General features: G+C 39.7%; 1 protein-coding gene and 1 non-coding gene across 2 annotated transcripts; both read left to right on the forward strand.

The window, feature by feature from the left end:
- The first annotated feature begins 1,066 nt into the window (after positions 1–1,066).
- Positions 1,067–6,882, forward strand: RBMX (RNA binding motif protein X-linked). Its single transcript, XM_028094112.2, has 9 exons — positions 1,067–1,237; positions 2,351–2,479; positions 2,671–2,777; positions 3,306–3,477; positions 4,046–4,198; positions 4,708–4,822; positions 4,918–5,043; positions 5,142–5,224; positions 5,853–6,882. Exons 2-9 carry the CDS (start codon positions 2,371–2,373, stop codon positions 6,161–6,163), a joined length of 1,176 nt encoding a protein of 391 aa, XP_027949913.1. The 5' UTR covers positions 1,067–1,237; positions 2,351–2,370; the 3' UTR covers positions 6,164–6,882.
- LOC114201459 (small nucleolar RNA SNORD61) lies at positions 2,528–2,599 on the forward strand. The gene has a single exon (XR_003607653.1). It is a non-coding gene; the product is annotated as a small nucleolar RNA SNORD61 (small nucleolar RNA).
- Positions 6,883–13,711: the final 6,829 nt, after the last annotated feature.

The following is a 13,711-nucleotide window of genomic DNA, read 5'->3' on the forward strand; positions in this document are numbered from 1 at the left end:
ATTGCTGTCACCCTGGATCTCTTTCTCTTGATCTGTGCTTTCTGCTTAGTGCTCTCTCTTCTTGAAAAGCTTTCCCATGGCTAGTTTCTTTTCTCCATTCAGATCTGATGTGACATCTAAAATCAAATTTGGTCTCCCATATATTGTCTACCAAAGCACCTAGTTTCCTTCCTCCCTGGCACTAATCACAACATGTAATTTTGTTATCTGTATTAAAATTGTTTTCGTTGGTTTTTAAATAGAGAATTTAAAATTTTTGTAATCCCCCCCAACACGAGTAGATTGGCACCGATAAAATACACAATGCCTACTTAAATTTGAGTTAAACATCAAGTAAGTTTTTTGTATATGATTTTGGGACATACACGTATGCTGAAAAAATTTATCTGAGATTCAAACTTAACTGGGCGTCCTGTATTTTTATTTGCCAAATTTGGTAGTTTTACCTTCGAAGTAAGTGCCTCCTTTCCCTTGTCTCGCTTGTTCTGGGTTGTATCCTCACAGGCAAGCCCAGAGCCTGCCTTTTATTAGTAGGTTTTCAGTAATTGTTCTATATGGAATAACTGTCTGCCGTTTTGTACTTTTTCCCCCCAAGTGACATTCATTTATCAAAATTTTCCCTATTCACTACAAATTCTTGTTGAAGATATTTTGGGAAGACATATTTTATTACCTAAACTTCTTTGTTTCCCATTTACGCAAAATTAGCATAGTTAGGAGTTATCTACCTTCATCACATTGTTTTGAGAATTAAATGAGTTAATGGGTATAAAGTTTAGCACCGCGTCCGGCCCCCTAGAATATGCAATAAATTTCAGTTCGGTATTAAATGTAGCTAGCCCCTGAACCATTTTAGCGGAAAGCAAAAACGCGGGTTTGTGGTGCACGGGTGGGGGCTGGGGGAACGGTTAGAAACAGGCGCCGGCTAGAACGCGGAGGGCCCGGGGAAAGGGGAGGGGCAAGGAGTGAATGACAGAGAAGACAGCCAATGGGGAGACTGGGAACCGCTCCCCCTCCCTTTGCGTTTCAAATTCTAAGCTCGGTTTCCATCCGGGTCCTTCAGCCTCGTTCCCGGGCAGTATAAAGTTTGCTGTCTCCTTTGTTCGCCCTCGTTGCGCAGTAGTGCTAGCGGCTTCCCTATTCCGTTCTCGGAACCGGCGGCACTCCCTCGTGCTGAGCTGCTACGAAGCCCCTGCCGGCGAGCTCGTAGGAGCTTGGAACCGTCGTCACCCCTCCGGTACGTGTTACCCTTCCTTTCGTCCGTTTCTTGTACCTTCTTGGCACGTTAGAACTTGGGATTATCTCCCTGGAGATGGGGGTGGCGGGCGCCATTTTAAGAACCGAAAGGTGCCGACCTATTTCGCTAAAGCTACGCGTCTCCGAGGAAAACAGACGTGGGGGCTCCGTTTCGTTGTGTGCCTCTCGAGAAAGTTTGGCTGTCGCCTGCGGGGGTGGTGCCGGAGGTCGCGGCTGGAACGGGACGAGGGCAGACCGCGCCACCGCGGTACCTGCATTGGGATGGCGCTGGCGCTACGGATGGGCACGTGCGCTTTTACGCGGGTCCTTGTTCATTGGCGGCCTTGGAGAGGAAGCCCTTTGAATTTTCCCAGCCACTGCTGATGGCCAAAGTTACTCCCCTGACCAGTGTAGGTTTTTCTGGGTTGAATCCAAGTGTCGCCATTTTGTGTTTTCCACGCGGTTTTTAATGACGGGTTTTAATTGGGTTCTGGTGCAGTCATGGAGTGTTGAGTGATAACGATGCGCGCTTCCACCTTCCGTTATTATGAAACGATACTGAAACCTTTTTTGTTTTTCTTCTAAAAGAACCTTTTCGGCGGGGTTGGGGGCTGGTGAAGAAGAGGAGGTAAAACTTGGCTCAAACTTTAAATTTCTGCTTAGATTGATTAGAGAATCCTAATGAGGAAAGGCAAAGTTCTTGGAAGAGGACCTGCGTCTGGCCTGTGACCTTGAATGAGGCGATACGCTTTAAAAAACCATTAGGGTAATTGGAATGTGATAATTGAATCTTTAAGAGGGAACACAAATAGGATTAAAACTAGAATTGTTTTTTCAAATGCTGAGTAGCTGTTACTTAATTAAAATTGCCAAGGTGGATTAAGGATGAAGGTGTTAGTTAAGTTGGCCTTTTTAACTAGTTTAATGTAAACTCCGGTGTCACTAAACTACTTAAATTGGTTTCCTGGTGAGGCTTAGAAAAGAATACTTTTTGGTGTCTGCAGTTTATAAGAAATGATGATTTTGTTAAAAACAAGGAAGATACACCAGTAAATATACTTGTCCTATAAGCTTGAACTTTTTATAGGGAGGTAATACTGTTCGTTTTCAACAGTGTCTCACCAGGGGGAAAAAATGGTTGAAGCAGATCGCCCAGGAAAGCTTTTCATTGGTGGCCTCAATACAGAAACAAATGAAAAAGCCCTTGAAGCAGTATTTGGCAAATATGGACGAATAGTGGAAGGTGAGTTGTCTGAAAGCATATAGGGAGCTGTTAAAATTAAAAATGTAAGCTATGATGTATTTGATTGCGTTGATCGTCTGAAATGATACGTTATTTTGTCCTCTAAGAAGTTCTGAGCTTACATTTTGTAGGCGCACTTCTGTTATTTAATTCGAACTAGAGTAACACTCTCCCCCCAACTACTTTTTTAGTTCTATTGATGAAAGATCGTGAAACCAACAAATCGAGAGGATTTGCTTTTGTCACCTTTGAGAGCCCAGCAGATGCTAAGGATGCAGCCAGAGACATGAATGGAAAGGTGAGATTGCACAATGATACTGTTCCCTAGTGCATAAGCAGTGTTAACTGAAGTCTGGTCTAGGGAAGTTCTTGAGTTGTGTTTGAATGTATACCTTTCCAGAACCCTCTAATCTTGGCCCTTTGTAATTTCCAATTTTGCAAAGTTGTGGATTATACTCTTACTAAATTGCTTCAGGTCAGAAAATTATATATGACCGTGTGTTACCTAGAATCCATAAAATGACTTGGTAACTTGGCTTTTATTTTCGGTTATCGCATCTGATAACAAGTTGTCTGGCTTTTTAAATTTTATTGACCAGCAGTGTGATGGATTCACCTTATGTTGGCTCAACTAATCAGTATTGTTCTAAAAACCTTTGAATGAAAAAATTACCCTTTATTTTATCGCTTTTCTCAGATTAATTGGTGAGCTAAATTTACCTAAAAACTTCATTTTGGAGGGCACATTGGTGTCACAATGCATAGTGAATGGATCTGCAAGATCTCTTTAAATATGGGTGCGATTAACCGTTTTGATGTTCTTTAGTCCTTAGATGGAAAAGCCATCAAAGTAGAACAGGCCACTAAACCATCATTTGAAAGTGGTAGACGTGGACCACCTCCACCTCCAAGAAGCAGAGGCCCTCCAAGAGGTCTTAGAGGCGGAAGAGGAGGAAGTGGAGGAACCAGGGGACCTCCCTCACGTGGAGGGCACATGGGTAATGACTTGAGTATACCTCAGGCTTGTTGGAGAATTTTAGGAACTGCAAACCCCACGCCAGTCTGCATTGGTTAAGTCCTGTTGTAAATTCTCCAGCTTTTGATACTGTGAACACCTCATTTACCAAAGTCCTAATGACTTAAGAGAAACATAGAAGGCATCCTAAGTTAGTATTTAAAAAAAAACCATGGTTGGGAACCTGGCTGACAACTCTTGATCACAGGGCATGAGTTTGAGTCCAATGTTGGGTTGTAGAGATTACTTAAATAATAAATGAAACCATGGGCAACAAAATTATCCAGAATTTGCAGAAAATTTTTTCTCAGAAAATTTTTGATAACGCATACTTAAGTGTATAAAAATGGAACAATTTGTATTTTTCTTTGAAGCAACTTACAGTACACTTCAGTTTTGTTAGTCTGTATAGACTCCCTTATGCTTGGTAGTCTTGGGCAAGTGTAAAAACTCACGATTCCCCAACTAAACAGAAAATGGTCATTGATACAACAAAGAAACCTCTTATTGATGCTAGAATTAACATGTTTTTCTTTTCTATTTCAATGTAGATGATGGTGGCTATTCCATGAATTTTAACATGAGTTCTTCCAGGGGACCACTTCCAGTAAAAAGAGGACCGCCACCACGAAGTGGTGGTCCTCCTCCTAAAAGATCTGCCCCTTCAGGACCAGTTCGCAGCAGCAGTGGAATGGGAGGAAGAGGTAAATGCAGGATTTATAGAACAATCTGTTATACCACTGTAACAGGATTGATAAGTGAATTTCAAAAATGCTTTTTAAAATAAAAAACTTAGGGGGGCCTGGGTGACTCAGTCTGTTAAGCTTCTGCGTTCAGCTCAGGTCATGATCCCAGTGTCCTGGGAACGAGTCCCATGTAGGGCTCCCAGCTCAGCGGGGAGCCTGCTTCTCCCTCTTCCCTTCCCTTCTGCTTGTGCTTTCTTGCTGTCTCTCTCAAAATCTTGAAGAAAATAAAAAACTTAAATGTTAAATATAAAAATGGTGCTTATGAAACTGACTCACGGACTAGAGGTGAATCTAGGTACATAAAGTTGTAAGTACTGAAAAGATCGTGAGTAGGAAATTTTAAAGAAGAAACGTCTTGATTTAGGTCCATACTGTTTGAATCCCTGCTTTTCATTGCCTGAAGGTAAATGCACATTTTAGCTTTCCATTTTGGGTATATTTTAAAAATGGGTTTTTTCCCCCTTAAGCTCCTGTGTCACGCGGAAGAGATAGTTATGGAGGCCCACCTCGACGGGAACCCCTGCCGTCTCGTAGAGATGTTTATTTGTCCCCAAGAGATGATGGATACTCTACTAAAGACAGGTAACAGACAAATGTGCTAGTTTGTCTTACTAATAATTGAGGTTGAAGGGAGAAATTTTCAAAAGTGTGAACCAAGTTAAATTTTGTTTTTGTAGCTATTCAAGCAGAGATTACCCAAGTTCTCGTGATACAAGAGATTATGCACCACCACCAAGAGATTATACTTACCGTGATTATGGTCATTCCAGTTCACGTGATGACTACCCATCGAGAGGCTATAGGTAAAGTAATACCGCTGCTTGCCACAAGCTTGCTGTAAAAAATGAAATTGCTCTGAAAATTGATGCCCTTACTAAACAAGTTTTTCTCTTGGATTTAGTGATAGAGATGGCTATGGTCGTGATCGTGACTATTCAGATCATCCAAGTGGAGGTTCCTACAGAGATTCATATGAGAGTTATGGTAAGATACTGGTTGAGGGTCTTTGAATATCACCAGCTTGAGTTTTTAGGTTCATGAGCCACTTTATTAGGCTGTGTGGTGCTTGCTTTTTAAGGGATATTTGCTTGCTTTTAAGGGGTAACTTTATCAGCTGGGCTTTTCCTAGTTTTGTGAGGGGCTTTTGTTTTTTCTGAGTTTTTTTTTTGAGGCTGTTTGCTTGCTTTGGAGGGGATTTTGCTTGCTTAAATTGGCAGCCTTATGTGTTTTCCCCCAACAGTGAAAATACAATTTAAAAATTTTATTAACAAGATCAAATGTTTACCATTGCAATATGAAGGAAAGTCTACAGTTCAAAATTGCAACTTATCACTGGAAAGTGTCTGAGTGTCTACTATAAAATAACAAGCTGTCTGGAATATCCTCTTGAAATACACACCGTCTTCAGTCTTTTCAAACAAACATTAAAACCCATCCATTTCCGTATCTCAGCAGATGAGCAAATCCCTGTTAATGGCCAGCAATGGCAGAGTTTAAAACCTCCCATTTAAGAAAGTAAACGTTTAATACAAGAATTCTGTAAATTCAGATTTAAATGTTGTATATATACAATTTATAGTGTTGCCATATTACCTGACCATTGACCCTGCAGGTAACTCACGTAGTGCTCCACCTACACGAGGGCCCCCGCCATCTTATGGTGGAAGCAGTCGCTATGATGATTACAGCAGCTCACGTGACGGATATGGTGGAAGTCGAGACAGTTACTCAAGCAGCCGAAGTGATCTCTACTCAAGTGGTCGTGATCGGGTTGGCAGACAAGAAAGAGGGCTTCCCCCTTCTATGGAAAGGGGGTACCCTCCTCCACGTGATTCCTACAGCAGTTCAAGCCGCGGAGCACCAAGAGGTGGTGGCCGTGGAGGAAGCCGATCTGATAGAGGGGGAGGCAGAAGCAGATATTAAAAACAAACAAAACTTTGGACCAAAATCCCTGTTCAAAGAAACAAACAAAAAAGTGGAACCTTTTCTGTCATAACTACCCAAGGACTACTAAAAGGAAAAATTGTGTTACTTTTTTTTTTTAAATTTCCTGTTAAGTTCCCCTTCCATAATTTTTATGTTCTTGTGAGGGAAAAAAAAGTAAAACCTGTTTAATCTTATTTGACTTTATGACATTGCTTTCAATAAGCAAATGTTAAATGTGTTAAGACTTGACTTGTGTACTAGTGTTGTAATTTTTCAAGTTAAAAGTGTCCCTAAAGGCCACTTCCTATATCTGATTTTTCCCAGTAAATGAGGCAAAGCAATTCTAAGACCTTCCACAAACATCTAGCCATCTAAAATGGAGAGGTGAATCCTTCTGCCTATACAAACAAGCTAGCTATTAGAGGGTGGTCGGGGTATGCTACTCTAGGATTTCAGAATGTCTTCAACTGAAATCTCAATGTTCTCAGTATGAAAAACCTGAGATCAGATGCTTATGTAAGGAAAGTGCTATTCACCCAGTAAACCCAAAAAAGCAAATGGATAATGCTGGCCATATTTTGCCTTTCTGACATTTCCTTGGGAATCTACAAGAACCTCCCCTTTCCCCTCCCCCAATAAGACCATTTAAGTGTGTGTTAAGCAACTACAGAATACTAAATAAAAAGTTTGGCCAAAACCAACCATGAAGCTGCAAACGGTGCTTGCTCTTACTGTTTCAAATTTTTGCAACTCTGTAGTGTCTCACTTTTAAGGAACAGCTTGATTGCAAAGGAGAAAATAGATAAGCAATGAAGTTATCTCCAACTTCTCAAAGGCTTATGACTTCTAAAAAGTGAATCTATCAGCATTCCACATCAGATTTAAAGCATCAAATGCCTGTGAAACAGCAAAGATGGTAAGCAAAGCAAACTAGTTTTTCCGTCTAAGTCGAGCTTGAACACTTACCTTCCTCATAGTACAGTGAGACATACTGTACCTCATGGCAATGGAAATGCTTTCTAGATTTAAAAAAAAAAAACTTTTGGAAAAGCAAAGTGTTCGATAGCATATTAGAAGTCCTCCAAATTTCAACACATGGATTTTTTTTTTTAAAGCATGTATGACACTTAAAGGCCTTAATAATACAGCTGTTGTTTACCAATGGCGATCTGGGGCTTGGGGAGGGGGTGTCTTTTTTTTCTTTTTTTTAAGTATTTTTGATGAAGACCTTTAAACATGCTTCATATGTTTTAACATTTTTCAAAATAGCCTTTTAGTCAATATAGGAAATGGCTTAAGTTTGGGGTTCCACTCTCTGCCCCTGTAAGCCATTGCAAACTTGACATTTAGTTGGATGCCTGACTTGTTTTTAGTTCTTTGAAACTACACTGTATGGAGAAAATCTATTGCAAGTGGTCTTTAAAAAGCAAAACCTGAGGCAGCATGACCCAGGTCCAGCCATGAAGTTGAAAAAGATGCTCTTGAATATAGTAAACTTGAAGACCTCCAACTAAAATCCTTACACTGCACTTATTCCTTCAAATAAGTTTTGTCCGTTCAACTTATGGATTTAACATGGCAGTGCACCATTGGAACAGAATGAGAATCCATAAGCCATGCAACTTAACCATTTTAAGCCATTCCAGTCCATCCCAAGCCAGTGAATCTTCCACCACTTTGAGAATTAGTAGAACATGAAATAACGTTAAGCTGCAAGTCTGAACTTGCCTTTTCTTTCTGGAAAAGAGCAGTTGTAGGCAAGTTTTGAAGATTTTCCTTTAAGAGAGATAACTAGTTACATATTTAATTTTTACAGGTTGAGGATTTTGGTCATTATGGTTGGAGTGCTGATTTATTCACACTAGATAAAGCTGGCAGCAAGAGAAATCAAATGCTAAGGTAAGTTTTAAAAGCCGTGGCCTTTATAGGTGTAAGTAATAACTTTTCCACTTTGCATACCTGTGATATTTGTAAGTTCTCTGTGAAGGGGTATAATCTTGTGGATTAGGAGGATAAAGTGCTGTAATGTGTAACACCTGGTACGTTAACTTAGCATTAGAATGTAGGGCAAAGTATTTTAAGCAGGTATATTTCCATTACTGGCTCAGTCATACAATATTAGCATTTTTTCCTATATTCTGTGTTTTCCAGCGGAGTTATTTATCCTGTAACTGGAAGTTTGTTCCTCTTAAGGTCTTTTATAATTCATATTTAAATGTATAAAGCTTGCTAATATAGTCCCCATAAGCAGTGGTTGATTGGAGCTGTACACTTCGTGTTTTGGTATGTGAACAAACTTGACTTGGCATGAGGTTTAAACTTGGCTCCCATGCATTTTGTAACGGTGCCGCCTCAGCCACAGTACAAATTGACTAAAGGGAGAACAGATGCCGCTGCATCTCAGTTCCCACTTGGAGTAGCAGTGTTACAGGTGTAATGATGACCTGGTTAATACTCAGTATTACCAAAGTGATTTCGATTGCATTTTAGAGCTTGCAATTGAAAGGCAATGTTTTTGTTGCCAGTTAAAGCAATAAAGTATGTATTTAAGAACGGGTAAGACGGGGGGAGTAATTTCTAGTATAAAAGAGTATCTTGTGATCTGATCACATGCTTTTCATTTTACAGAGTTGTTGAAGCAGAAGAATGCTGATTGTCGATAAGGCACAACAGTTGCATAAGCAGTACTCATCAGAATTGGTTTGGTGCAGGCAATAGATTTTTGCCTTCAGGGATTCCTGTGGATCTAAGGAAGGAAGGCATCAATGTTGGTTAGCACTTAACTAGGGAGTGGTAGTTACTTTAAAAAAAAAAAAAAGTAATTGACCAGATAAAGGGGAGCAGTTAAGGAAATTGGTAAGTGGAGGTAGTAAGTTCTTGTGGTTCTCTATGTGGATTTTACAGCTTTGGCTTTCCTTTTGTTAAAGTCCTGGGGACAACTCTGCAATTTAGAACTTCCTAATTATAGCTGACTGTCAGAAAGTTGAAGTAGAAAAATGAAAGGCATGAGTAACTCTATCCATTGAACTGTTTGATGTTTCAGCAAGTGGAACATTTGGTGTAGTTGATCCAGAAGTAGGGTTCAGCTATAAAACAAAGGGAGGAGTAGTGTCTGGAAACTAAAGTAACTGGAAACATAGCTGAAATGATTGAAAGCACACTTGAAAAACTGGAAACAATTGGGCCACTTGGCTTTTTTTTTTTTTTTAACTGTACTGTTTGTAAGCCTGCTTTACCCCCACCACCTGTCTTGGAAACCAGTCATGTTGGAGACTAGAGTTGATAGTATATAAAGCTAATAATGTTCTCAAAGGGACTGGATTTGAGTTGTTGGGTTAGAAGAACTAAGTACAAAAACTTGAGACTTTTTTCATAGTAAAATCAGTGCTATCATGTTTAATCTTCGCAACTGTGAGAAATAGTCCAAAAATTTGTAATCCTCATTGGACAGACAGGCTCTTCTAATCACAGACCATGATGAGGGTATTGACCAAATTTAAGTAGTTGTTGCACTTACATAGCTGTCTTCCTCAGTCCTCCTGTAATGTAAACTACTTGGGATTATGCTTCTAATACTTTTTGGCTCTGGAGATTTTATTTAGGTACCTTGAAAATAGTGTAGAACATAGAAATTAATCATAGTAAACATGAATACTAAATTCAAATTAAGCATACCTAAATGACCATTCGCTGTTTGGCAAATAGTTTACTGACCCAGCAGACTTACTCCCCCATTGGAAAAAGAATCCGTCTTGATTCTTCTGGCTTTATACTGGTTGTAAAACAGAATGATAAAGAATGTTTTGTTTAACTGGTAGTTGAATATAGAACTTAGATATTATAGATCACTTTTCTCTTTTTGGAATGTTTTGTATTTGAAACTTAATAAAACTTAACATGCATTTTTTGTGGCCCCTGGGTTCTTTTTATTTTTTTTGTAATAAGGACTTCAGGCTTTTCAATATGCTGTCCACCTGTCCCCCTCCCCCAAACTACTCATGCACTTCACTTTGAGCAGTTGCCATGGAACATAGTCAACCAAGGTGGCCTGTTTTGTGACTAGGCCCCCTTTATTAGGGGAGCTTCAGGTGTAGGTATCCAGGTAATTGAGGTGATTGCATTTAATCTTTATCCCTAAGTGGGTAAATGGGAGCAGTGACATCAAAGAACTAGAAGTTGAAAGACCAAAGATGTACTCTGGTGCTTCTGCTTAACTCTTGGGGGAAAACCGGTCCATTTTAGCTCAGTTTGGTAGTGAATCCTAATTTGGGCCTTCAGCAGTGCTGTTAAACTCAGCACCATATGAATAACGTACTTCTGTATTGACAACATTCTCTGTTCGACAACGTTCAATAACGTACTTCTGTATTGACAACATACTCTGTCGACTGTTCTATGTACATTTGACTCCTGGTATACTGTTAAAACTAAAAAGTTTAGTGACCTTTGTCCTTTATTCAAAGACAACCCTTAGAGTGCAGGGCCTGGTGGAGTCTCCGCTTCCGGTGGGGGGGGGGGTTGGGGCATGAATGAGTATCAGCATTGGAAGAGGTGGTGCAGAAAGGCATTGATTGGCTATGAGGTCCGATAGAAGGTGAAGCTGAGTTGGATTTTTTGGTGTGTTAGGTTTCCTCTGAGTGCATCTAAACATCTTGACAGGTTTAGATTTATGACATGGGCCAGAACACTGAGGTAGCCTCCATTCTAGGGGTATGCGTTATATGCATTGAATTCATCTGCACCTAAAAGTTGTATTTGGGTTATTGAGCCAGTTGAGAAGTAATCACATGGGAAAGTTAATCTGTTGAACATTAGGATGGCAGAATAAAGCCCTAGGTATTGTCCTGTAAATTTCTTAGCTCCACAGCAGTTAGTCTAGAAAAGCCAGTCCTTGTCAATTAAGTTGCACACATAAATGTGCTTCCCTAAACACACCTGTATCAATGAGCTCAGTATTTACAGATTTTGAAGATGAATATTAAACTTTGAAATGTTGAAATCGGTGTACCATGAAATTTGGCGAAACATGTACTATCAAGATAGAGAACATTGCTGTCACCAAGCAAAGTTACCTTATGACTTCTTCCTAGAAAATTCTTGCCCTGCTTTCACAAAGATGTAGACTAGTTCTGTCTCTTCTGGAGCAGCAAAATAATAAAAGTGGAGCCTTGCAAAAAAATTTTTTTTTTTTTTTTTTTTTTTTTAGCAAAATGCTTTTAAGATTCTGCCACCAGTGTATCTGTAGTTCCTTACCATTGCCAAGTGTAAGCATGGTACAGTTTACCTATTGATGGAGACCTGGGCCTTTTCCAGATCTTGGCTATTAAGAATAAAGTTGCTGTGAATGTTCTGATATGTAAGTCTGTGCATAGTTAGATGAAAACACTTCTGTTTGGAACTGCTGGATCATAGGATAGATAATTTCATAGTAAGTTGCCATTTTTCCAAAGTTGTAACATTTAACTTGCTACCCACTTGGAATTGAGGTTACTCAGTGCCCTTATCAGTACTTGGTGCTTTTAAATGTAGCCATTCTGGTGGGTACATTGTATCTCAGTTTAAATTTATGTATCTGATGAATGAGTGGCATTTCTATTTTTATTTTTTTATTTTTATTTTTTTAAAGATTTTATTTATTTGAGAGAGAGAATGAGAGATAGAGAGCACGAGAGGGAAGAGGGTCAGAGGGAGAAGCAGACTCCCTGCCAAGCAGGGAGCCCGATGCGGGACTCGATCCAGGGACTCCAGGATCATGACCTGAGCCGAAGGCAGTCGCTTAACCAACTGAGCTACCCAGGCGCCCGTGGCATTTCTATTTTTAAAAAAATACAATTTATTTATAGTGAAATGCACACAGATCTTGTGTTCAGTTTGATCAGTCTTGGAAAAGAGTTGTATAACCCATTTATCAAGAGGCAGAACATTTCCCTCTAGAAAGTTCCTATGTGCCTCTTACCAGTCAGTGTCTCTTCTCCCAGGCCCAGAGAAAATTGACCTGGTTTCTATTGTTGCAGGGTAGATGTGCATATTTTAGGACTTCATAATTAATTAAATCTTAAATCAGTGTACTTTTTTGTCTAGCTGCGTTTGGCATGTTTTTGAGATCCATGTAGTTGTATTCGTACTTTTTTGGTGCAGAGAATTCTAGTGTATAGTTTACAGTGTATATAGTCCATCTGTTTCGCTGGACATCTGGACTTCCAGTTTGGGGCTCTTATAAATAATGTTGCTATGAATATTGTCCAGTCTTGGGCATATAGTTCATTTCTTTTGGATAAAATTTGGAGTGGAATTGATGAGGTTATAGGGTAGACTGTATATGTTTAATTTTTAAACTGCTGAATAGCGTTGCGAGAGAGTGCCATTTCATGCCCTCCTAGCAATTTATGCGTGTTCTGGTTGCTTTCCAACATTGGCTGCTGTTGATCTGTTTCATTTTACCCATTTTAGTGGGTGGGTGGGGTGGAATCACATTGAGATTTTAATTTGCATTTCCCTGATGACTAATGCCGAGCACTTTTTAAAAAAATGAACTTTATTTTGGGATGATTTTAAATTTACAGAAAAGTTGCAAAGATAGCATAGAGCTCCGATATATCCTACACCCAGTTTGCCCTAATTTTAACATCTTATGTAGTTTTGTTGTATTTGTCAAAATTAAGAGATTAACATTGGTATATGTATTACAAGTCTGTTAGTTTTAACTTTGTTAGGTCTGTAATTCATTTTGAATTGATTTTTTTTGGTAAGAGTAGAATTTTTTTTTTTTTTAAATCTATCCATTCTAGTATGTGTTGAAAAGACTTCTTCCATTGAATTACTACCTCCATGTGTTTGTAGGAACCATTACCATACATTTTTATTGACGTGTCTGATCTTGATTATTGTAGCTCTATATTGTAAGCTGTCTAAAGATAACTGATTTTTTTATTCTATTTTTAAAGATTTTATTTATTTAAGAAGAGACTGAGCCAGAGACAGCACACAAGCCTGGGGGGGGAAGGGGGGAGAGGCAGAGGGAGAAGCAAGACTCTCTCCCGAGCAGGGAGCCTGGGATCATGGGATAATGACGTGAGTTGAAGGCAGATGCTTAACCAACAGAGCCACCCAGGCGCCCCAAAAGATACTGATTTTTGAAAAGTTGTTTTTTCTCCCTGTGGAGTGTTTTTTCCTCAGTTACTGTTGCTGGGTTTTTATTTTACTTCAAATTCCATCTTCTATGTTTAGAGGCTTTCTTAAGTGGAAATTTTTGGTTTTGTGCTCATGATTATAATAGATGAACTTGTTTGTAAGTTCTGAGGCCTCTTCAACTCTGAGCTTCACTGTGGGGGCTGTTTGTTGGGGAACCCCTGATACCAGCGACTTTAGGTTTTTCCTCTTGGGCTGGTCAGATTCCTCAAGGAAATCTTGGCTGCAGTCCTGCCTTTGAGGGTCTAGGGTGTATTTACTGGTTTAAGATGTGAGGTTCGGGGCCCCTGGGTGGCTCAGTCGGTGAAGGGTATGCCTTCGGTTCAGGTCATGATCCCGGGGTCCCAGGATCGAGCC

The sequence above is a fragment of the Eumetopias jubatus genome, unplaced genomic scaffold, assembly GCF_037043125.1.
Source record: "Eumetopias jubatus isolate StellerSeaLion01/CBP00866 unplaced genomic scaffold, mEumJub1_p1.0 scaffold_11, whole genome shotgun sequence".
In the NCBI taxonomy this organism is placed as follows: Eukaryota; Metazoa; Chordata; class Mammalia; order Carnivora; family Otariidae; genus Eumetopias; species Eumetopias jubatus.

Coding starts and splice junctions, on each gene's coding strand:
- RBMX (XM_028094112.2), top strand. CDS start 2,371: ATGGTTGAAGCAGATCGCCCAGGAAAGCTTTTCATTGGTGGCCTCAAT. Junction 4,199..4,707: donor CAGTGGAATGGGAGGAAGAG/GTAAATGCAGGA, acceptor TTCCCCCTTAAG/CTCCTGTGTCACGCGGAAGA. Junction 5,044..5,141: donor TACCCATCGAGAGGCTATAG/GTAAAGTAATAC, acceptor TCTTGGATTTAG/TGATAGAGATGGCTATGGTC.